At 56.9% G+C, this 25,573-nt stretch overlaps 1 protein-coding gene across 1 annotated transcript; it reads right to left on the bottom strand.

The window, feature by feature from the left end:
- Positions 1–8,316: 8,316 nt before the first annotated feature.
- Positions 8,317–25,242, bottom strand: LOC139242078 (histone-lysine N-methyltransferase SETDB1-like; the record flags this gene model as incomplete). Its single annotated transcript, XM_070870226.1, has 5 exons — positions 8,317–10,616; positions 12,142–12,230; positions 18,057–18,262; positions 22,926–23,118; positions 25,107–25,242. Coding segments are annotated over 5 exons (742 nt in total), but the record flags the coding sequence as incomplete, so codon positions are not given.
- Positions 25,243–25,573: the final 331 nt, after the last annotated feature.

The following is a 25,573-nucleotide window of genomic DNA, read 5'->3' as shown; positions in this document are numbered from 1 at the left end:
AAGGCTTTATCGAAGGGGGGGTCGGGGAGGGGGGGGGGAAGAGAGTGCGGGTTGCCTTGGTTCAGTCCTCGCCTTGGAGTAGGGCTCATAATGACGATCGCTTAATTTAGGCCGACCTCCCAAGGGAAGAGAATGGGTCGGGTTGGGGAAATAACTTAAAGCATCTGTAAATTGAGTGGGAAAAGTGGGATGGGCCGGGGGTGGAGGGGGGGGGGGTTAACAATAATGTTACAATTATGAGAATTATAATTCAAGAAAATTGTTGTAAATATGAGAATTAAATGAGATGTTGGGATGCCTACTTCATTTCAAGATTAATTTTTTTGATTAAAAATAAGTTTTAAAAAGACTGAATGTGTGTGTGTGTGTGTGTGTGTGTGTGTGTGTGTGCTGCCTGTATTCGTATTCAGTACTTTTGGGCCTTCAAGCCAGTGCAGCTCTTTTAAAGGACATAAGAAATAGGAGCAGGAGTCGGCCATTCGGCCCCTCGAGCCTGCTCCGCCATTCGGTAAGATCACAGCCGCTCTTTGACCAACGCTCTTCTCGGATCTTCCTCGCTGCCATGCCCCATCTCACTCGCAACAAGCTCCCCGCTGGAGTGGAACGAAACGCCAGAACCAGTGGGAACCTGTTCCACCTTCGTCGGCTCCAGGCCAGGTCCAAGTGCGTCCATCCTCGCGGCCGAGCTTCAGTACGCAGTCGACGCGTCTGTGCACGTACAGAGGCCACCATCGTCACCACCTTCACCGGGGCGTGCGAAAGCATAAGCCTTACACTAAACATCCGTAAGACAAAGGTCCTCCAGCAACCTGCCCCCGCCCTCCACCCGCCCCCCCCCCCCCCCCCCAGTCATCAAGATCCACGGCGCGGCCCTGGACAACGTGGACCATTTCCCATACCTCGGGAGCCTGCTATCAGCAAGGGCAGACTATCAACGACGAGGTCCAACACCGCCTCCAGTGCGCCAGTGCAGCCTTCGGTCGCCTGAGGAAAAGAGTGTTCGAAGACCGGGCCCTCAAACCTACCACCAAGCTCATGGTCTACAGGGCTGTAGTGATACCCGCCCTCCTGTATGGCTCAGAGACGTGGACCGTGGACAGTAGACGCCTCAAGTCGCTGGAGAAATACCACCAACGATGTCTCCGCAAGATCCTGCAAATCCCTCGGGAGGACAGACGCACCAACGTTAGCGTCCTCGACCGGGCCAACATCCCCAGCATCGAAGCACTGACCACACACTCGACCAGCTCCGCTGGGCAGGGCCACATTGTCCGCATGTCCCCCAGACACAAGACTCCCAAAGCAAGCGCTCTACTCGGAACTCCTTCACGGCAAACGAGCCAAAGGTGGGCAGAGGAAACGTTACAGGGACACCCTCAAAGCCTCTCTGATAAAGTGCAACATCCCCACTGACACCTGGGAGTCCCTGGGCCAAAGACCAGTCCGCCCTAAGTGGAGGAAGTGCATCCGGGAGGGCGCTGAGCACCTCGAGTCTCGTCGCCGAGAGCGTGCAGAAACCAAGCGCAGGCAGCGGAAGGAGCGTGCGGCAAACCAGTCCCGCCCTCCCCTTCCCTCAACCACTGTCTGTCCCACCTGTGACAGGGACTGTGGCTCTCGTATTGGATTGTTCAGCCACCTGAGAACTCAGTTTGAGAGTGGAAGCAAGTTTTCCTCGATTCCGCAGGACTCCCTATGATGGTGATGACTGAGGGAGCGCCGCACTGTCGGAGGGGCAGTACTGAGGGAGCGCCGCACTGTTGGAGGGGCGGAACTGAGGGAGCGCCGCACTGTTGGAGGGGCAGTACTGAGGGAGCGCCGCACTGTCGGAGGGGCGGTACTGAGGGAGCGCCGCACTGTCGGAGGGGCGGTACTGAGGGAGCGCCGCACTGTTGGAGGGGCGGAACTGAGGGAGCGCCGCACTGTTGGAGGGGCGGTACTGAGGGAGCGCCGCACTGTCGGAGGGGCGGTACTGAGGGAGCGCCGCACTGTCGGAGGGGCGGTACTGAGGGAGCGCCGCACTGTCGGAGGGGCGGTACTGAGGGAGCGCCGCACTGTCGGAGGGGCGGAACTGAGGGAGCGCCGCACTGTCGGAGGGGCGGTACTGAGGGAACGCCGCACTGTCGGAGGGGCGGTACTGAGGGAGCGCCGCACTGTCGGAGGGGCGGTACTGAGGGAGCGCCGCACTGTCGGAGGGGCTGTACTGAGGGAGCGTCGCACTGTCGGAGGGGCAGTACTGAGGGAGCGTCGCACTGTCGGAGGGGCAGTACTGAGGGAGCGTCGCACTGTCGGAGGGGCAGTACTGAGGGGGCACCTTTTTGCAAGTGCAGAATTACTGCGTTAATGTGAATGGAAAGAGTTTTTAAGTCACTGATGACGATGTGGAGGGCTGTCCCTCGAGACCCCTCGTCTGGCGGTCTCTGCACTCTGTCCTCCAGCTCGGCCCGGTGGCGACCCACTCCCTGGGCTACTGGAGCCCGGGGCCGTGTCAGAGGCTCCGTGCATTCCTGTGGTTGAAGCCGTTTTATCGAATCAGAGAAATTTACAGCACAGAGGAGGCCATTCGGCCCATCGTGTCCCGCCCCGGCTGACAAAGAGCCACCCGGCCTAATCCCACTTTCCCGCTCTCGGTCCGTAGCCCTGTAGGTTACAGCACTTCAAGTGTTACATCCAGGTACTTTTTAAATGTGGTGAGGGTTTCTGCCTCTACCACCCTTTCAGGCAGTGAGTTCCACCCCAGACCCCCACCACCCTCTGGGTGAAGACATTTCCCCTCAAATCCCCTCTAAACCTCCCCCCAATTACTTTAAATCTATGCCCCCTGGTTGTTGGCCCCTCTGCCAAGGGAAATGTCCGTCCTATCCACTCTATCCAGGCCCCTCATCATTTTATACACCTCAATCAGGTCTCCCCTCAGCCTCCTCTGTTCCAAAGAAAACAACCCCAGCCTATCCAATCTTTCCTCATCGCTAAAATTCTCCAGTCCAGGCAACATCCTGGTAAATCTCCTCTGTACCCTCTCCAGTGCAACATCCTGGTAAATCTCCTCTGTACCCTCTCTAGTGCAACATCCTGGTAAATCTCCTCTGTACCCTCTCCAGTGCAACATCCTGGTAAATCTCCTCTGTACCCTCTCTAGTGCAACATCCTGGTAAATCTCCTCTGTACCCTCTCCAGTGCAACATCCTGGTAAATCTCCTCTGTACCCTCTCCAGTGCAACATCCTGGTAAATCTCCTCTGTACCCTCTCTAGTGCAACATCCTGGTAAATCTCCTCTGTACCCTCTCCAGTGCAACATCCTGGTAAATCTCCTCTGTACCCTCTCCAGTGCAACATCCTGGTAAATCTCCTCTGTACCCTCTCCAGTGCAACATCCTGGTAAATCTCCTCTGCACCCTCTCCAGTGCAACATCCTGGTAAATCTCCTCTGTACCCTCTCTAGTGCAACATCCTGGTAAATCTCCTCTGTACCCTCTCCAGTGCAACATCCTGGTAAATCTCCTCTGTACCCTCTCTAGTGCAACATCCTGGTAAATCTCCTCTGTACCCTCTCTAGTGCAATCATATCTTTCCTGTAATGGGGTGACCCGAACTGCACGCAGTGCGATTATGTTGTGTACATAATGCAGGTTTAGAAACTGTAAATACATTTTTTAAAAGGAGGCACCAGCCTGGATTGTATTACTGTGGTATTTTCATTTGCTGTGTCAATACTTGAACAGACAAGCTATATAAGCTCTGATAAGCGGCTGAGTAATCGAGTGAGTAATGTGAGTGAGTAATATCCCTCTGCTGGCCTGGGAGCGGGCACAATTGACCTTGTTCGGAGATTAAGACAGAGTAAGGGGGGATTTTCACACCCACCCTCCAAAAAAAAAAAGCTAGGTTGATCCCCTGAGGTGTTGCAGTGAGAGTGAGGGACAGCCGGTTAAAGCTTGGATCTCATTGGATGCCTCTCAGAATAGCATCTGGTTTGGAACGAATCTCAAACACAACCTGCTTCCAACCTTTTGGGTTGGCCATGTAAACAGTAGGAGGCGGTTTGCTGACTATTTAACCACTGCTGGGTCGTTTATTAACTCTGTTCTGACGGGGTTGGACAGACTGGATGCGGGGAGGATGTTTCCCCGGGGCTGGGAAGTCTAGAACCAAGGGGTCATAGTCTCAGGATACGGGGTAGGAAATCTTAGGAGCGAGATGAGGAGAAATGTTCTCACTCAGAGGGAGGTGAACCTGTGGAACTCTCGACCACAGAAGGCCAAGTCACTGAATATATTGAAGAGGGAGATAGATTTCCAGACACAAAAGGTGTTATGTATTCAATAGAGTCTGAGCAGATACTATCAGCTCAAAGTAATGTGTGACCGTTGTCCTTTATTGCAGGTCTTCAGAGTGCCTCTCCAGCCTGTGAGGCCTCCTTAAGTACAGGTGCGTCCAAGGGATTGTGGGATTGAAGGGCCGAACGGCCTACTCCTGCTCCTATTTTCTATGTTAAAGGTGCTATCTGAATGCAGTAGATCTTGAATGTCTTTTAGCAGCGATTAGCAGCAAGATGTTCCAGGAGCTACCCTGGCTTGATCAGTCAAATCCAGAGCGATTGAATCGGGCCCATTTGGTTCCGATCAGACCGCCCTGCCGCTAACAGTGGATTAGGAAACAATCCAGGGCGGAGGCCAAGGTGTCACGGGGTAGGTAGCATTCTCTCTCCTCGGGGTCGGGTCATGGCTTCCAGTCCCTGCTCCAGAGACAAGTGCCTGTAATCCAGGCTGACGATCCCAGAGGGCAGACAGGGCCTCGCTTTAAATGTTCATCCAAAACACAACACGTCCGACAGTGCGGCGCTCCCTCAGTATCGCCCCTCCGACAGTGCGGCATTCCCTCAGTACTGCCCCTCCAACAGTGCGGCGCTCCCTCAGTACCGCCCCTCCGACAGTGCGGCGCTATCTCAGTACTGCCCCTCCGACAGTGCGGCACTCCCTCAGTACTGCCCCTCCGACAGTGCGGCGCTCCCTCAGTATCGCCCCTCCGACAGTGCGGCGCTCCCTCAGTACTGCCCCTCTGACAGTGCGGCGCTCCCTCAGTACTGCCCCTCCGACAGTGCGGCGCTCCCTCAGTACTGCCCCTCCGACAGTGCGGCGCTCCCTCAGTATCGCCCCTCCGACAGTGCGGCGCTCCCTCAGTACTGCCCCTCCGACAGTGCGGCGCTCCTTCAGTACTGCACTGGGAGTGCAGCTTTACTTCCTGTGCCCAGGGAGGGTGAGGGCCCATTGTCACAACCCACCAGCTCATTGAGGGTCGAGCAGAATTGTGAATTACAGCCTCCTGGCCTGTGACGTGGCGAGTGTCTATGGCTGAGACACTTTGATTATTACAGGGCAGGGGCAAGTATTGGACCTCGTCCTAGGACCAATGTCGGCCTGCGACTTTTGCCTGCGCAAGCAATTATCACACACAATTTGACTCCAAGCCACATTAATGAGGAAAGGCTTGGTCAAAGAGATCTGTTTGGAGGAGCTTCTTTAAGGAGGAGAGGTTTAGGGAGGGAATGCCAGAGCTTGGGTCCGAGGTGGCTGAAGGCACGGCTGCCAATGGTGGAGCAATGGGAATCAGGGAGATGCGTAAGGGCAGAATTGAAGGAGCGCAGAGATCTCGGAGGTTTGTGGGGGCTGGAGAAGGTTACAGAGATAGGGAGGGGTGTAGGGGCTGCAGGAGGTTACAGAGATAGGGAGAGGTGTTGGGGCTGGAGGAGGTTACAGAGATCGGGAGGGGTGTAGGGGCTGCAGGCGGTTAGAGATAGGGAGGGGTGTTGGGGCTGCAGGAGGTTACAGAGATAGGGAGAGGTGTTGGGGCTGGAGAAGGTTACAGAGATAGGGAGGGGTGTAGGGGCTGGAGGAGGTTACAGAGATAGGGAGGGGTGTTGGGGCTGGAGAAGGTTACAGAGATAGGGAGGGGTGTAGGGGCTGGAGGAGATTACAGAGAAAGGAGGGGATTTGAACGCGAGGATGGGAATGATAAAATGAAGGAGTCCGTGGACTGGGAGCATGTCAGGCAGCAAGCGCAGGGGTGCTTTGAAGAATTGAGAGCTTGCCCAATGGTGTAACCTTGCCGGTGGGATCTGACCAAGTGCAACATTACCACCTGTTGGCAGAAGAAAGAACTGCAATTTTGATCAGCAGTGAATCCAATTGAGCTTCTTCTCTCACTGCACCATTTAAGATTGGTTCCTCCCCTCGTCCAGGGCATCCCTCAAGCAACATCAACAAACAGGCCATGGGGCCCCACTGCTCCGTGCCGGGGTTTATGCTCCAGGCCAGCCTCCTCACCGTATCTGCATACATGACCGTCTATATCTTTCTCCCGACACTGGCACGTTGGGAGGTGCCGAGGTTGAGAAAGGTGCTATAGAAATGCAAGTTCTTTCTTTCACTCCCTCATGTGTTCATCCAGCCTCCCCTTAAATGCATCGATACTATTTGCCTCAACCCCCTCCCTGTGGCAGCAAGTTCCACATTCTCACCGCTCTCTGGGTAAAGACGTTTCTCCTGAATTCCCCATTGGGTTTATCAGTGACTGATAGAGGGCCTCTATTTTGGAGTGGGGCTTAAACATAAAAATTAGGAGCACTATTCAGCCATTCGAGCCTGCTCTGCTATTCGATGAGTCCCTGGTCAAAGACCAGTCCGCCCTACGTGGAGGAAGTGCATCCGGGAGGGCGCTGAGCACCTCGAGTCTCGTCGCCGAGAGCGTGCAGAAACCAAACGCAGGCAGCGGAAGGAGCGAGCGGCAAACCTGTCCTACCCTCCCCTTCCCTCAACCACTGTCTGTCCCACCTGTGACAGGGACTGTGGCTCTCGTATTGGACTGTTCAGCCACCTAAGGACTCATGTTAAGAGTGGAAGCAAGTCTTCCTCGATTCCGAGGGGCTGCCTTTAATGGGTGATGGCTGATCTTTGACCACAACTCCACTTTCCCGCCCGATCCCCATATACCTCGATTCCCCCAAGAGTCCAAAAATCTATCGCTCCCTGCCTTGAATATACTCAACGACTGAGCCTCCACAGCCCTCTGGGGCAGAGAATCCCAAAGATTCATCCCCCTCTGAGTGAAGAAATTCCTCCTCATCTCAGTCCGAAATGGCCGAGCCCTTATCCTGAGACTGTGTGACCCCTGGTTCTCGACTCCCCAGCCCGGGGTTAACCTCTCAACATCTACCCTGTCAATCCCCCTCAGAAGTTTGCATGATTCAATGAGATCACCTCTCATTCTTCTAAACTCCAGAGAACATAGGCCCATTCTACTCAACGAGCTCACGACCTTCTACGTAAGAACATAAGAGCAGGAGTCGGCCATTCGGCCCCTCGAGCCTGCTCCGCCATTTAATACGATCATGGCTGATCTGATCATGGACTCAGCTCCACTTCCCCGCCCGCTCCCCATAACCCTCGACTCCCCTGTTGTTCAAAAATCTGTCTATCTCCGCCTTAAATATATTCAATGACCCAGCCTCCGCAGCTCTCTGGGGCAGAGAATTCCACAGATTTACAACCCTCAGAGAAGAAATTCCCCATCTCAGTTTTAAATGGGCGACCCCTTATTCTGAAACTATGTGCCCCGTAGTTCTAGATTCCCCCGCGAGGGGAAACATCCTCTCTGCATCCACCCTGTCCAGCCCCCTCAGAATCTTATACGTTTCAATAAGATCACCTCTCATTCTTCTAAACTCCACTGAGTAGAGGCCCAACCTGCTAAACCTTTCCTCACAAGACAACCCCCTCATTTCAGGAATCAACCGAGTGAACCTTCTCTGAACTGCCTCCAATGCAGGTATATCCAAACATCTTTGTTCAGGGCCAAGGGCCCAGGGGCAGCACGGGCCCAGCCCACACTGTGCGATATGTGCGCGCACTAGGTCCGTGCAGCAGAGCTGGTCTCCAGTCGTCCTGGTTAACCCTTGCCCCTGGACCGAGACCTCGCTCTGTCAAGCCCCGTGTGGTGGCTGGTGTGCAACGGTCACCCCACGTTAAAAAAATCCACACACAGGCACCTTCCACCCTTCAGGACCTGGAATATTAGTTGGTGTTCCAGATCCCGAACACCTGTGAACTCATCCCTTTTTGGCATGGAAGCACGTCATCCTCGCTTCGCAGGACCGCCTGTGACGATCCAAACCGCTGTCGATCTCAACCTTCAATGTATTCAACGACTGAGCCTCAAACGCGCAGCGGCGAGAGCGTTACCGACGGAGAACGAACTTGCGGTACAGTTGCACACGAGGCCTTGCGCGCTCAGCCCAGGAATGAAGACGCGTACACTTTGAATTTAAAAAAAAAAAATGATGATACCGTTTTATTTAAGAGGAGGAACGAAACACAAACGGGCTGGGGGGGGGGGGGGGGGGGTGAGCGAGCTGTGCAAGGGATGGCGTCCCGTGGTGAGGCGTGGCTGTGCAGAAACTCCGCCGCTTGGCGTGCAGGTCGCCAGCGTTTCACTGCAGCCCTGCGCGCACCGACTCGAGCGGTGCTGGCCCCCGCCCCGCAGCATCGCACTGACGTTATCCAAACACAGCCCGGGATTTGGAAGGACTTGGGCTGTTAAGACACAGTCTGACACAGTACAGCTCAATGCAATCTTCACACTCACACATGCACACACACACACACACACGTACACACACACACGTACACACACACACACACGTACACACACACACGTACACACACACACGTACACACGCACGCACACACACACGCACCTACCACTTCACTATACAGGAAGCATTGGCAGCAACACTGGGTGGGCTTTTTGTAAAACACGTCAAGGGATCGGTTCCTGAGCCCAGTGGAGCACAGCTTCGACTGTAAGCATCGTGATGACTAGATCACCAATAAAAGGCCCGGTCTGCGAGCTGTGGCTGGTGCAGGGGCCCCAAGCCCTGGACTGTGCCAATGGGACAGGGGATTGGGGGGGGGGGGGGGGGGGCAGTGCTACACAATTGGCCTCAGTGCCTCCTGGGTTAAGGGAGCGGGTTACAAAAAAGAAGGGTCACGGTTGTCTGTCTTGATTACTGCCCAGTGGATGTGCGCCCCCTCCCCCGCCTAAACCCCGGGAGAGGACAAAACTGGGAGAGGGTTGGGTCGGGCTGCGATGCCCCCTGTAGCCAAACAGCCGACGCGGTCGTCCAGGCTCACGAGGTGGGGGGGGGGGAAGACGGGGAGCGGGAGAGCAAGAGCAGCCGCCGCCACACACCAGCCCGGCGGGGGGGGGGGTCGACATGCGAGAGGGGCGAGATAAAATGGCGGGCAGGTGAGCAAAAAGACAGAACCAAATTCTGATTTCCTAAACTTGTGGCGGAAGGCTGTGCTGGGGGGCGGGCGGGAGAGGAGGAGGAGGAGACTGCGATGGCCCTGCTCAAACGGATCAGTTCCACACCGCCCTCAATTTTAGGGTGATGAATGCAGCTCGCGGGTGCATTTACCGTCCCGGCGATCGCGGTGGAGGGGAAAAAAACGGGAATGGGGTGACTGCTTATAGCTGCTCCGACACTGGGGCGTACGGACAACAATGCCGGCAAACCCACAATCAACCAGCTCGGTCTGGGTGGGCTGGCGAGGGTCAGATTCGCCTGCTCTCTCTCTCCGCCACCCCTCCCTCCTTCCCCCCCACCGCCCCCAAAGAGACTTATAGCCCAGAGAAGCCCGAGCGCAACAGGGTGCTGAAGCCAACCAAACCTCACGGCAAGGCAAACACTTAGCGCTCGGCCGACTCTCGCTGGCTATTCATTATAGTGTAGTGTTTTTCATTGGGGGGGGGGGGGGGGGTGGGGGCGAGTGGGGAGCCTGAGGGAAGGGTGGAGAAACAGAACGGAGGTAATATTCCACGCGTGCAGATCGGGTGCTTCTGTACACTCGTACACCGCCCCGCGCGCTCAACGCCTCGCTCGCTCCCTCCAGGACCCGCGGCACGAGCTGGACGATCGATTGGCGGCAGCTTCGAGATCATTTTGAGGCGGCGTCGTGTGTGTGTGTGTGTGTTCAGTCTTCAAATCCGACTCGCGTTGTTGCGGCGGGGGAATTCCGCTCCAGAGCCCACCAGCCGATGAGTTCCAGCCCTCGCTCCCGGCTCACGTGGATGTGCGTGCCAAGAGTCCACACGACTGCTCCCCGGGCCTTCCACTCTCACACTCTCACACTCTCACACTCTCACACTCTCACACTCTCACACTCTCACACTCTCACACTCTCACACTCTCACACTCTCACACTCTCACACTCTCACACTCTCACACTCTCACACTCTCACACACTCACACACTCACACACTCACACACTCACACTCACACCAGCCTCCCGTTCACCCCCACCCGAGCTTGAAATGGCGGACGAGGGTGGGGAGCGGTTCGTTTGTGAGTCGAGCAGTGGGCGATGGCAGGTGGGTGGGGGGCTTCACGATTGCTGGGAGAGATCGGAGGTCCATGGCGGTGGGGGGGGGAGGGGGGGGAGTCTAGAGCAGTCGCCCCCTACATTCCGTGGAACCGCAGCAGCACAGTAACTGTTTGCCCTCCACGCTCCCTACTTCATAGTTGTAGTCCCAGGTCAGCTCGGTCCCAGCACGGATTCTCCTGGCGAAGTACAAAGGGGGAAGCAAGTGAGACACACGTACGTTCACACCGCTCCTCGGGTCTTGTGGGTACGCACACACTCACAAACACACACCCCATCCCACACCCCCCCACTCCACACACGCACCCCCCACTCCCACACACGCATACCCCCCACTCCCACCCCCCCACCCCATCCCACACACACCCCCACTCCCACCCCACACACACCCCCACTCCCGCCCCCCACACGCACACCCCCCACTCGCACACGCACACCCCCCACTCGCACACACCCCACCCCACTCCCACACACCCCACTCCCACACACCCCACTCCCACACACACACTTCCCCCATTCCCACACCCCCCCACTCCCACACACCCCCCCACTCCCACACACCCCCCCACACGCACTTCCCCCACTCCCCCACACACACACTTCCCCCATTCCCACACACACACTTCCCCCATTCCCACACCCCCCCACTCCCACACACCCCCCACTCGCACACACCCCCCACACACACTTCCCCCACTCCCCCATACACACACACCCCCCACTCCTACACCCCCCCACTCCCACACGCACACCCCCCACACACACTTCCTCCACTCCCACACACACACCCCCCCACACACACACACCCCCCACACACACTTCCTCCACTCCCACACACACACCCCCCCACACACACCCCCACACTTCCCTAGATTTACCCAGCCGAGAGGTACATACTAACGGGAAAAACAACGTGCTGAGACAAACTTACTTGCCAACACAGTAACATTGGACCATTCAGCCCCTCGAGCTTGACCCGCCATTCAATCACATTACGTCTGATCTGTATCTTAACTCCATCGACCCCCCTTGATCCCCTTACCCAACAACAATCTATCCAGCCCCGTCACGAAAGCGCCAACTGGCCTCCAGCATGTGCAGCCTCTGTGGGGGAGGGAGTTCCAGACTCCCACGGCCCTTTGTGTGAAGAAATGCTTCCTGCCATCACCCTCTGCCTCTAATTTTAAGATCAGCTACCCCCACCAGAGGAAGTAGTTTCTCTGTACCTACCCTTTCAAAATCCATTTCTAATCGTAAAACACCTCGCTCAGATCGCCCCTCAATCTTCGACACTCGAGGGAACACAAGCCCGGTCTGTGCAGCCTGCCCTCGGGATTTAACCCTTTCAGCCCCCCGGGGATCATTCTGGGGAATCTGCCCCGCTCCCCCCTCCGAGGCCAATATATCCTCCCTGAGGGGTGGGGCCCCAGAACTGGTCGCAGTTACTCCCCACGGGATCTGACCAGAGCTCTGTACAACTGAGACATCCCTTCCTCCTCTGGATTCCAGCCCCCTCGCTCCATCAGCCTTGCTTTTTAGTACGTGTCTGCTGACGTTTAATGATTTGCGTGCGTGGGACACCAAAGCTCTTTGCTCCTCGACAAACCCTAGTTTTTTGGGCGACGCGCACCGCCTGGGGTGACCTGCCCTGGGACCGGGAGCACGGGCGGGCGAGAGAAGAGATCTCGGCACACGGGTACTTACTTGCTTGCGAAGAATGCTACCCATGGGAAGCGGAGGTCGTGTGTATCCACGAAAACATTCTGCACAAAGAGGTTGGGGCTGCAGCTGTGCTGTAAGGAGAAAGAAGCACTTGGCGGTTACATCAGCTTCACACGCAATACAAGCAGGACGTTACCACGCAGGAGGCAGCCGTTTGGCCCATCACCACCCCGTGCTCTCTCTCAGTCCCCATTCCCCATGGGCCCATCACCCCCGTGCTCTCTCTCAGTCCCCATTCCCCATGGGCCCATCACCCCCGTGCTCTCTCTCAGTCCCCATTCCCCATGGGCCCATCACCCCCGTGCTCTCTCTCAGTCCCCATTCCCCATGGGCCCATCACCCCCGTGCTCTCTCTCAGTCCCCATTCCCCATGGGCCCATCTCCCCCGTGCTCTCTCTCAGTCCCCATTCCCCATGGGCCCATCTCCCCCGTGCTCTCTCTCAGTCCCCATTCCCCATGGGCCCATCTCCCCCCGTGCTATCTCTCAGTCCCATTCCCCATGGGCCCATCACCCCCGTGCTCTCTCTCTCAGTCCCCATTCCCCTTGGGCCCATCTCCCCCCCGTGCTCTCTCTCAGTCCCCATTCCCCATGGGCCCATCACCCCCGTGCTATCTCTCAGTCCCCATTCCCCATGGGCCCATCACCCCCGTGCTATCTCTCTCAGTCCCATTCCCCACGGGCCCATCTCCCCCCGTGCTCTCTCTCAGTCCCATTCCCCAATCGGTCCATCATCCCCCGTGCTCTCTCTCTCTCTCTCTCAGTCCCATTCCCCATGGGCCCATCTCCCCCCGTGCTATCTCTCAGTCCCCATTCCCCATGGGCCCATCACTCCCCGTGCTCTCTCTCAGTCCCCATTCCCCATGGGCCCATCACCCCCCGTGCTCTCTCTCTCTCAATCCCCATTCTCCATGGGCCCATCACCCCCCGGTGCTATCTCTCTCAGTCCCCATTCCCCATGGGCCCATCACTCCCCGTGCTCTCTCTCTCAGTCCCCATTCCCCATGGGCCCATCACCCCCCGTGCTCTCTCTCTCAGTCCCATTCCCCATGGGCCCATCACCCCCGGTGCGCTCTCTCTCAGTCCCATTCCCCACGGGCCCATCTCCCCCCGTGCTCTCTCTCAGTCCCATTCCCCAATCGGTCCATCACCCCCCGTGCTCTCTCTCTCAGTCCCATTCCCCACGGGCCCATCACCCCCCGTGCTCTCTCTCTCAGTCCCCATTCCCCACGGGCCCATCTCCCCCCGTGCTATCTCTCTCAGTCCCATTCCCCATGGGCCCATCACCCCCCCGTGCTATCTCTCTCAGTCCCATTCCCCATGGGCCCATCACCCCCGGTGCTCTCTCTCTCAGTCCCATTCCCCACGGGCCCATCTCCCCCCGTGCTCTCTCTCAGTCCCATTCCCCAATCGGTCCATCACCCCCCGTGCTATCTCTCAGTCCCCATTCCCCATGGGCCCATCACCCCCGTGCTATCTCTCTCAGTCCCATTCCCCATGGGCCCATCTCCCCCCGTGCTATCTCTCAGTCCCCATTCCCCATGGGCCCATCACTCCCCGTGCTCTCTCTCAGTCCCCATTCCCCATGGGCCCATCACTCCCCGTGCTCTCTCTCAGTCCCCATTCCCCATGGGCCCATCACCCCCATGCTATCTCTCTCAGTCCCCATTCCCCATGGGCCCATCACTCCCCGTGCTCTCTCTCTCAGTCCCCATTCCCCATGGGCCCATCACCCCCCGTGCTCTCTCTCTCAGTCCCATTCCCCATGGGCCCATCACCCCCCGTGCTATCTCTCTCAGTCCCATTCCCCATGGGCCCATCACCCCCGGTGCTCTCTCTCTCAGTCCCATTCCCCACGGGCCCATCTCCCCCCGTGCTCTCTCTCAGTCCCATTCCCCAATCGGTCCATCATCCCCCGTGCTCTCTCTCTCTCTCTCTCTCAGTCCCCATTCCCCATGGGCCCATCACCCCCCGTGCTCTCTCTCTCAGTCCCTTTCCCCACGGGCCCATCACCCCCCGTGCTCTCTCTCTCAGTCCCATTCCCCACGGGCCCATCTCCCCCCGTGCTATCTCTCTCAGTCCCATTCCCCACGGGCCCATCTCCCCCCGTGCTATCTCTCTCAGTCCCATTCCCATGGGCCCATCACCCCCCGTGCTCTCTCTCTCTCAGTCCCATTCCCCATGGGCCCATCTCCCATCGTGCTCTCTCTCTCTCAGTCCCATTCCCCATGGGCCCATCTCCCCCCGTGCTCTCTCTCAGTCCCCGTTCCCCAATCGGCCCATCACGCCCCATGCTCTCTCTCTCTGTCCCATTCCCCATGGGCCCATCACCCCCCGTGCTCTCTCTCTCAGTCCCCATGGGCCCATCACCCCCGTGCTCTCTCTCTCAGTCCCCGTTCCCCATGGGCCCATCACGCCCCGTGCTCTCTCTCTCTCTCAGTCCCCGTTCCCCAATCGGCCCATCTCCCCCCCGTGCTCTCTCTCAGTCCCAATCCCCATGGGCCCATCTCCCCCCCGTGCTCTCTCTCTCAGTCCCATTCCCCATGGGCCCATCACCCCCCCGTGCTCTCTTTTTCAGTCCCCGTTCCCCAATTGGCCCATCACCCCCCGTGTGCTCTCTCTCTCGGACCCCATTCCCCATGGGCCCATCACCCCCCGTGCTCTCTCTCGGTCTCCATTCCCCATGGGCCCATCACCCCCCGTACTATCTCTCAGTCCCATTCCCCATGGGCCTTGTACATAAGAACATAAGAATTAGGAGCAGGAGTTGGCCATTCGGCCCCTCAAGCCTGCTCCGCCATTCAATAAGATCGCGGCTGATCTTCGACCTCAACTCCACTTTCCCGCCCGATCCCTCGATTCCCCGAGAGTCCAAAAATCTACCGATCTCAGCCTTGAATATACTCAACGACTGAGCCTCCACAGCCCTCTGGGGCAGAGAATCCCAAAGATTCACCACCCTCAGAGAAGAAATTCCTCCTCATCTCAGTCCTAAATGGCCGACCCCTTATCCTAAGACTGTGTGACCCCCTGGTTCTAGACTCCCCAGCCCGGGGGAAACATCCTCCCTGCATCTACCCTGTCGAGCCCCCTCAGAATCTTATACATTTCAATGAGATCGCCTCTCATTCTTCAAAATTCCAGAGAGTAAAGGCCCGATCTACTCAATCTCTCCACACAGGACAACCCTCTCATCCCAGGAATCAGTCCAATGAATATGGTTCTATTTCAAATACTTACCCACCTCCCTTTTAGGAGCGATTATACATACTGCTTCCCTCAATGTTTCTGATCGGACATTCCACACCCCAACAACCCCTTGTGTATTAAAAATGGCCACCTGTCCTCTCCATTCAGTTGCGCGCGATCTTAAATGTATTCACTCTCGTTACAGAGACACCAACCAGTGGAAATCAATTGTCCCGGTTTATGACCACCCTCAGCTACCATTAGATCTCCTCTTAACCATCCCACTTTTCTCAAGTAATCTCTCCTTGTTCTAAAGCTTCTCAACCCTGAGATCATAAGAATATAAGAGGAGCAGGAGTCGGCCATTCGACCCCTCGAGCCTGCTCCGCCATTCAATAAGATCATGGCTGATCCGATCATGGACTCAGCTCCACTTCCCCGCCCACTCCCCATAACCCTTCACTCCCTTATCGTTCAAAAATCTGTCTATCTCCGCCTTAAATTTATTCAATGTCCCAGCTTCCACAGCTCTCTGGGGCAGAGAATTCCACAGATTTACAACCCTCAGAGAAGAAATTCTTCCTCATCTCGGTTTTAAATGGGTCACCCCTTATTCTGAAACTATGACCTCTAGTTCTAGATTCCCCCACGAGGGGAAACACTCTCTCTGCATCTACCCTGTTATCTCGGTGAATCTCTGCTGCACCCTCTCCGTGACCTTCACACCATATATTCCAGCACCGGCCCACAAATGACCAAACGTGCCGAATTCAACTTCGCAGTTGGCGTGGGTGGCATTGGACCTCATGACCCCTGGCGTAAGGTATGCAGCTGTGAGCATGCCCACAGGGTTGTGGAGCTGTGGCGTTGTGAATGGCTTAGCCAGTCACATGCAGTTCACAAGACTCAATAAAACCACCAGCCAGTTGGGTCTAGGTCAAAGGTCATGCACTTTGGCAGAAAAAAAATCAAAGAGCAAGTTATTATTTAAATGGAGAAAGATTGCAAAGTGCCACAGTACAGCGGGACCTGGGGGTACTTGTGCATGAAACACAAAAGGATAGTATGCAGGTACAGCAAGTGATCAGGAAGGCCAATGGTATCTTGGCCTTTATTGCAAAGGGGATGGAGTATAAAAGCAGGGAAGTCCTGCTACAGCTGTACAGGGTATTGGTGAGGCCACACCTGGAGTACTGCGTGCAGTTTTGGTTTCCATATTTACAAAAGGATATACTTGCTTTGGAGGCAGTTCAGAGAAGGTTCACTCGGTTGATTCCGGGGATGAGGGGGTTGTCTTATGAGGAAAGGTTGAGTAGGTTGGGCCTCTACTCATTGGAATTCAGAAGAATGAGAGGTGATCTTCTCGAAACGTGTAAGATTATGAGGGGGCTTGACAAGGTGGATGCAGAGAGGATGTTTCCACTGATGGGGGAGACTAGAACTAGGGGGCATGATCTTAGAATAAAGAGCCGCCCATTTAAAACTGAGATGAGGAGGAATTTCTTCTCTCAGAGGGTTGTAAATCTGTGCAATTCGCTGCCTCAGAGAGCTGTGGAAGCCGGGACATTGAACAAATTTAAGACAGAAATAGAGAGTTTCTGAAAAGATAAGGGAATAAGGGGGCGGGCAGGGAAGTGGAGCTGAGTCCATGATCGGATCAGCCAGGATCTTATTAAGTGGCGGAGCAGGCTCAAGGGGCCGAATGGCCGACTCCTGCTCCTATTTCTTATGTTCTTATCCACGATGAGGTATGCAGTTGTGAGCCTGGTGGATGAACTGGTAATGTGTCGTGTGATTGTTAAACCTTTGTTAATAAACAAACTAGTTCTTAATAGCAATGTGTTGCTAGGAATTCTTAAGCAAAGAACCCATGAAGCAAATACATTTACACCTGGTCCAGTATTACCTCCACCCCCGCACCCCACTGCCATAGCCAAGCTCTCACAGGTCGCCGAATCCCCCACCATCAACATCCCGGGGGTCACCATCGACCAGAAACGTAACTGGACCAGCCACATAAATACTGCGGCCACAAGAGCGGGTCAGAGGCTGGGTATTCTGCGACGAGTGTCTCACCTCCTGACTCCCCAAAGCCTCTCCCACCATCTACACGGCACAAGTCAGGAGTGTGATGGAACACTCTCCACTTGCCTGGATGAGTTGCAGCTCCAACAACACTCGAGAAGCTCGACACCATCCAGGACAAAGCAGTCCCGCTCGATCAGCACGCTACCCACCACCTTCAACACTCACTCCCTCCACCACCGGCGCACCGTGGCTGCAATGAGCACCGTCTACAAGATGCACTGCGGCAACTCGCCAAGGCTTCTTCGGCAGCACCTCCCAGACCCGCGACCTCTACCGCCTAGAAGGACGAGGGCAGCAGGTGCATGGGAACACCACCACCTCCACGTTCCCCTCCCAGTCACACACCATCCCGACTTGGAAATATATCGGCCGTTCCTTCATCGTGGCTGGGTCACAATCCTGGAACTCCCTCCCTAACAGCACTGTGGGAGCACCTTCACCACACGGACTGCAGCGGTTCAAGAAGGCGGCTCACCACCACCTCCTCAAGGGGCAATTAGGGGATGGGCAATAAATGCCGGCCTTGCCAGCGATGCACACATTCCAGGAACATATCAAAAAGGCCAGAGGCCTGGCCCTATCTCCCCCTGCGCCCCGCCCCTTCGCCGCCGGGTACACTTACGTTGAGGTAGCGCCCCAGGTTCCCCTCTAGCTTTGCGTCAATGATGTAGCACGACTCCTCGCCGTCGTAAAATTGCCGGGTGCTCTTGCGGCTGCTGGCGCCTTCGCCTTTCTCCATGTTGCTGGCCTTCACCGCAATCCCGTGGGTCGACTTCACCGCAAAGCCCCGGGTCGATTTCACTGCCACCTGCCTTTTGTTGGGGCAATCTGCAAGCACCGAAACGACAGTTACTCGGGGGCGCCGGCAAAAGGTCGAGCGCGCCTGCCTGCTCTGGGCGTTTAGCCGTCCGGGGCGGTGCGAGCGACTGCTTCGAGACTGCCGGGAACTACAGGTGGCAGAAGTAAAGTCACCTTGCTCTTTCACTCTGCTGCGCCATATCCTAACTCGCCCCATCGCCGACCAACATCATCTCCTGGTCCAGCAACACCTCCAATTTAAAATCTGCATCGAGCCCCAGGCCTTGCACGATCTCACGCCCTCCCCATCTCTGTAACCCCCTCCAGCCCCGACACCCTCCCCATCTCTGTAACCCCCTCCAGCCCCGACACCCTCCCTATCTCTATAACCCCCTCCAGTCCCGACACCCTCCCCATCTCTGTAACCCCCTCCAGCCCCGACACCCTCCCTATCTCTGTAACCCCCTCCAGCCCCTACACCCCTCCCTATCTCTGTAACCCCCTCCAGCCCCGACACCCTCCCTATCTCTATAACCCCCTCCAGTCCCGACACCCTCCCCATCTCTGTAACCCCCTCCAGCCCCGACACCCTCCCTATCTCTGTAACCCCCTCCAGCCCCTACACCCCTCCCTATCTCTGTAACCCCCTCCAGCCCCGACACCCTCCCTATCTCTATAACCCCCTCCAGTCCCGACACCCTCCCATCTCTGTAACCCCCTCCAGCCTCTACACCCTCCCTATCTCTGTAACCCCCTCCAGCCCCGACACCCTCCCTATCTCTGTAACCCGCTCCAGCCCCGACACCCTCCCTATCTCTGTAACCCCCTCCAGCCCCGACACCCCTCCCTATCTCTGTAACCCCCTCCAGCCCCGACACCCCTCCCTATCTCTGTAACCCCCTCCAGCCCCGACACCCTCCCTATCTCTGTAACCCCCTCCAGCCCCGACACCCCTCCCTATCTCTGTAACCCCCTCCAGCCCCGACACCCCTCCCTATCTCTGTAACCCCCTCCAGCCCCGACACCCCTCCCTATCTCTGTAACCCACTCCAGCCCCTACACCCCTCCCTATCTCTGTAACCCCCTCCAGTCCTACACCCTCCCCATCTCTGTAACCCCCTCCAGTCCCTACACCCTCCCCATCTCTGTAACATCCTCCAGCCCCTACACCCCTCCCTATCTCTGTAACCCCCTCCAGCCCCGACACCCTCCCTATCTCTGTAACACCCTCCAGTCCCTACACCCCTCCCCATCTCTGTAACCCCCTCCAGCCCCTACACCCCTCCCCATCTCTGTAACCCCCTCCAGTCCCTACACCCTCCCCATCTCTGTAACCCCCTCCAGCCCCGACACCCTCCCTATCTCTGTAGCCTCCTCCAGTCCCGACACCCTCCCTATCTCTGTAACCCCCTCCAGCCCCGACACCCTCCCCATCTCTGTAACCCACTCCAGTCCCTACACCCTCCCCATCTCTGTAACCTCCTCCAGCCCCAAACCCCCTCCCCATCTCTGTAACCCCGACACCCTCCCCATCTCTGTAACCCCCTCCAGTCCCTACACCCTCCCCATCTCTGTAACCTCCTCCAGCCCCAAACCCCCTCCCCATCTCTGTAACCCCGACACCCTCCCCATCTCTGTAACCTCCTCCAGCCCCAAACCCCCTCCCCATCTCTGTAACCCCGACACCCTCCCCATCTCTGTAACCCCCTCCAGTCCCTACACCCTCCCCATCTCTGTAACCCCCTCCAGTCCCGACACCCCTCCCCATCTCTGTAACCCCCTCCAGCCCCGACACCCTCCCTATCTCTGTAACCCCTTCCAGCCCCGACACCCTCCCCATCTCTGTAACCTCCTCCAGTCCCTACACCCTCCCCATCTCTGTAACCCACTCCAGTCCCGACACCCTCCCCATCTCTGTAACCCCCTCCAGCCCCGACACCCTCCCCATCTCTGTAACCCCGACACCCTCCCCATCTCTGTAACCCCCTCCAGTCCCTACACCCTCCCCATCTCTGTAACCCCCTCCAGCCCCGACACCCCTCCCTATCTCTGTAACCCCCTCCAGCCCCAAACCCCCTCCCCATCTCTGTAACCCCCTCCAGCCCCGACACCCTCCCTATCTCTGTAACCCCCTCCAGTCCCTACACCCTCCCTATCTCTGTAACCCACTCCAGCCCCGACACCCTCCCCATCTCTGTAACCCCGACACCCTCCCCATCTCTGTAACCCCCTCCAGACCTGACACCCTCCCCATCTCTGTAACCCCCTCTAGTCCCTACACCCCTCCCCATCTCTGTAACCCCCTCCAGCCCCGACACCCTCCCCATCTCTGTAACCCCCGACAGCCCCGACACCCCTCTATATCTCTGTAACCCCCTCCAGCCCCGACACCCTCCCTATCTCTGTAACCTCCTCCAGCCCCTACACCCCTCCCTATCTCTGTAACCTCCTCCAGACCCTACACCCTCCCTATCTCTGTAACCCCCTCCAGCCCCGACACCCTCCCTATCTCTGTAACCCACTCCAGTCCCGACACCCATCCCGATCTCTGTAACCTCCTCCAGTCCCGACACCCTCCCTATCTCTGTAACCCACTCCAGTCCCGACACCCTCCCTATCTCTGTAACCTCCTCCAGCCCCTACACCCTCCCTATCTCTGTAACCCCCTCCAGCCCCTACACCCTCCCTATCTCTGTAACCACCTCCAGCCCCTACACCCCTCCCTATCTCTGTAACCTCCTCCAGCCCCTACACCCCTCCCTATCTCTGTAACCCCCTCCAGCCCCGACACCCCTCCCTATCTCTGTAACCCCCTCCAGCCCCGACACCCTCCCTATCTCTGTAACTTCCTCCAGCCCCTGCAACCCTCCCCATCTCTGTAACCTCCTCCAGCCCCGACACCCCTCCCTATCTCTGTAACCCCCTCCAGCCCCGACACCCTCCCTATCTCTGTAACCCCCTCCAGCCCCGACACCCTCCCCATCTCTGTAACCCCCTCCAGCCCCGACACCCTCCCATCTCTGTAACCCCCTCCAGCCCCGACACCCTCCCATCTCTGTAACCTCCTCCAGTCCCTACACCCTCCCCATCTCTGTAACCCCCTCCAGCCCCGACACCCTCCCATCTCTGTAACCTCCTCCAGTCCCTACACCCTCCCTATCTCTGTAACCCCCTCCAGCCCCGACACCCTCCCCATCTCTGTAACCCACTCCAGTCCCGACACCCTCCCCATCTCTGTAACCCCCTCCAGCCCCGACACCCTCCCATCTCTGTAACCTCCTCCAGTCCCTACACCCTCCCCATCTCTGTAACCCCTCCAGCCCCGACACCCTCCCCATCTCTGTAACCCCCTCCAGCCCCGACACCCTCCCATCTCTGTAACCTCCTCCAGTCCCTACACCCTCCCCATCTCTGTAACCCACTCCAGCCCCGACACCCTCCCTATCTCTGTAACCCCCTCCAGTCCCGACACCCCTCCCGATCTCTGTAACCTCCTCCAGTCCCGACACCCTTCCCTATCACTAACCTCCTCCAGCCCCTACACCCTTCCCTATCACTAACCTCCTCCAGCCCCTGCACCCTTCCCTATCACTAACCTCCTCCAGCCCCTACACCCCTCCCCTATGTCTGTAACCTCCTCCAACCCTCCGAGGTCTCTCTAGCACCGCCGCCCCAACCGCACCCCGCCGGCCCCACCCCACCCGATGGTTCCACTCCACAACAGGACCTGGGAGTGCAGGTCCACAGATCCCTGAAGGTAGCAGGGCAGGTGGATAAGGTGGTTAAGAAGGCATGCAATACAAGAGCAGGGAGGGTTATGCTTGAACTGTATAAAACACTGGTTAGGCCACAGCTGGAGTACTGCGTGCAGTTCTGGTCACCGCATTACAGGAGAGATGTGATTGCACTGGACAGGGTGCAGAGAAGATTGACCAGGATGTTGCCAGGACTGGAGAATTTTAGCGATGAGGAAGGACTGGATAGATTGGGGTGGTTTTCTTTAGAACAGGAGGCTGAGGGGAGACCTTATTGAGGTGCATAACATTATGAGGGGTCTAGATAGAGTGGAAAGGAAGGACCCATTTCCCTTGGCAGAGGGGTCAACAACCAGGGGGCATAGATTTAAAGTAATTGGGGGGAGGTTTAGAGGGGAGTTGAGGGCAAATATCTTCACCCAGAGGGTGGTGGGGGTCTGGGGTGGAACTCACTGCCTGAAAGGGTGGTAGAGACAGAAACCCTCACCACATTTAAAAAGTACCTGGATGTACACTTGAAGTGCCGTAACCTACAGGGCTACGGACCGAGAGCGGGAAACTGGGATTAAGCTGGGTGGCTCTTGGTCGGCCGGCATGGACACGATGGGCCGAATGGCCTCCTTCTGTGCTGTAAATTTCTCTGATTCGTGGCCGTGCCTTGTGCTGCCTGGGGCTCTTAAGCTCTGGAATTCCCTCCCTAAACCTCTCCATCTCTTTCCCCTTTAAGACGCTCCTTAAAACTCACCTCTTATGTTTTCGCCAAGCTTTTGGTCACCTGTCCTAATATTTCCTTATGGGGGGGGGGAAACGGTGTCTGATTTGCGCTCCTGTGAAACGCCTGGGGACCTTTTACTATGTTAAAGGCGCTATACAAATGCAAGTTGGCACTGAGTCGCCTTTGGGGCGGGGGTGGGGAGCTGAGGGGCGAGGTGACCTACCTGCATTCTTTGGATCGGTCTCGTCTTTCTTGCCCCCGCTGTACGCCTCGTCGGAGCCGGAGGAGATGGTCTGAACGTCGTCGCTGTCGTTGCCCGCTGCGGGGGCCTGGCCCTGGGCCGGTTTGCGACTCCCGCTGGTCTGGGTGCCGGTGTCCATCTCGCTGTCGGAGCTGCTCGAGAGGGTCATGACGTCCTGTGTAAACGGGACATTAGGACAGGAGAGTAGGAGCTCGGCTGGACCAGTCCGTCGCAACCCCCACCCCCCCACCCTGTCCAGCAACATAAGAAATAGGAGCAGGAGTCGGCCATTCGGCCCCTCGAGCCTGCTCCGCCATTTAATACGATCATGGCTGATCCGATCATGGACTCGGCTCCACTTCCCTGCCCGTCCCCTTATCCCCTTATCGGTTAACAAACTGTCTATCTCTGTCTTAAATTTATTCAATGTCCCGGCTTCCACAGCTCTCTGAGGCAGCGAATTCCACAGATTTACAACCCTCTGAGAGAAGAAATTTCTCCTCATCTTCGTCTCAAATGGGCGGCCCCTTATTCTAAGACCATGCCCCCTAGTTCTAGTCTCCCCCATCAGTGGAAACATCCTCTCTGCATCCACCTTGTCGAACACCCTCATAATCTTATACGTTTCAATAAGATCACCTCTCATTCTTCTGAATTCCAATGAGTAGAGGCCCAACCTGCTCAACCTTTCCTCATAAGTCAACCCCCTCATCCCCGGAATCGACCGAGTGAACCTTCTCTGAACTGCCTCCAAAGCAAGTATATCCTTTCGTAAATATGGCAACCAAAACTGCACGCAGTACTCCAGGTGTGGCCTCACCAATACCCTGTATAGCTGTAGCAAGACTTCCCTGCTTTTATACTCCATCCCCTTTGCAATAAAGGCCAAGATTCCATTTGCCTTCCTGATCACTTGCTGTACCTGCATACTATCCTTTTGTGTTTCATGCACAAGTACCCCCAGGTCCCGCTGTACTGCAGCACGTTGCATTCTTTCTCCTTGCGAAGTATGAAGGGGATGAGCAGAGACGAGAGAGGGTTCTTTTCATTCTTATTCATCGTCGAGATGTGGGCATCGCTGGCAAGGCCGGCGTTTATTGAGCAGCCCCCTCCCGAGAAGGCGCTGGCCACCCTTCCTAAACCGCCGCATGGTTTGACAGGACTGAGTTGCTTGCCAAGCACCTTGGCGTGGGGCTGGAGTCACATGTCGAGTCGTAGAAATTTACAGCGCGGAAGGAGGCCATTCGGCCCATCGTGTCCTGCGCCGGCCGACAAAGAGCCACCCGGCCTAATCCCACTTTCCCGCTCTCGGTCCGTAGCCCTGTGGGTTACGGCACTTCAAGCGTTACATCCAGGTACTTTTTAAATGGGGTGAGGGTTTCTGCCTCTACCACCCTTTCAGGCCGCGAGTTCCACCCCAGACCCCCACCACCCTCTGGGTGAAGACATTTCCCCTCAAATCCTCTCTAAACCTCCCCCCAATTACTTTCAATCTCTGTCCCCTGGTTGTTGACCCCTCTGCTAAGGGAAACAGGTCCGTCCTATCCACTCAATCCAGGCCCCTCATCATTTTATACACCTCAATCAGGTCTCCCCTCAGCCTCCTCTGTTCCAAAGAAAACAACCCCAGCCTATCCAATCTTTCCTCATCGCTAAAATTCTCCAGTCCTGGTCCAGTCCGGGTAAGGACGGCGATTTTGTTGCTTAACAGACATTAGTGAACCCGTTACAACATAACCACAGCTCCCTGGTGGCTTTAAAAAGCTGATACCAGCCTTTTGTTTGCAGGTTTTTAAAAATTCAAATGCCCAACCAACCGGCATTAGATTTAAATGTACGTTCTCACGATTACTTGTCCAGTAACATAACCTCTACACTACCGTGCCCCGATACATGATGCTTATACTTTGTAGTCTGGAGGGGGAAAATCGCAACGCAGGCACATCTTAAATGGGCGGCCCCTTATTCTGAAACTATGTGCCCCCTAGTTCTAGATTCCCCCGCGGGGGGGAAACATCCTCTCTGCATCTACCCTGTCCAGCCCCCCTCAGAATCTTATAGGCTTCAATACGATCACCTCTCATTCTTCGAAACTGCAATGAGTAGAGGCCCAACCTGCTCAACCTTTCCTCACAAGACACCCCCGTTACGGGGCGCACTTACGTCTTTAGACACGGGCGCCGGTGCAGAATTCCGTCTCGCCTGAAGGAGCGTGGTTTTGCTGACAGGCCTTCGAATCCCCTCGCTCCTCGCCGGCCGTGGGTTGTAGCCAAAGTTGCGGGAAGAGTTGTCGAAGGGCCTGAGGAACACAAAGGGTCGAGGGATCAGAGGACGCGCCCGAGCCCAGCGCGCCCGCCCGCTGTCAGCCCGTGTACGCGCTCCTCCCACGCACCCCGGGGTAAAACGGCGCAGCGCCACTCCCGAGCCAGGTACCCCGCCCGGCGCGTGCGCACGCGCAGAGGAGAGCTGGACAGCGGTCCCGGAAACGGCTGGGGTTTCCCCGCTCTGTCTGAGGCTTAGGAGTGGGGGGCAGGGGGGAGGCGGGAAGAGGTTCCACCGGTGGGTTCAGAGTTCCTATCCAGCTCGCACCAGGAGGGACGAAGCCTTGCTCTCTCTTCACCCACCCCCAC

The sequence above is a fragment of the Pristiophorus japonicus genome, unplaced genomic scaffold (genome assembly GCF_044704955.1).
Source record: "Pristiophorus japonicus isolate sPriJap1 unplaced genomic scaffold, sPriJap1.hap1 HAP1_SCAFFOLD_1203, whole genome shotgun sequence".
Classification (NCBI taxonomy): domain Eukaryota; kingdom Metazoa; phylum Chordata; class Chondrichthyes; family Pristiophoridae; genus Pristiophorus; species Pristiophorus japonicus.
This window is presented reverse-complemented; position numbering and strand designations above follow the sequence as displayed.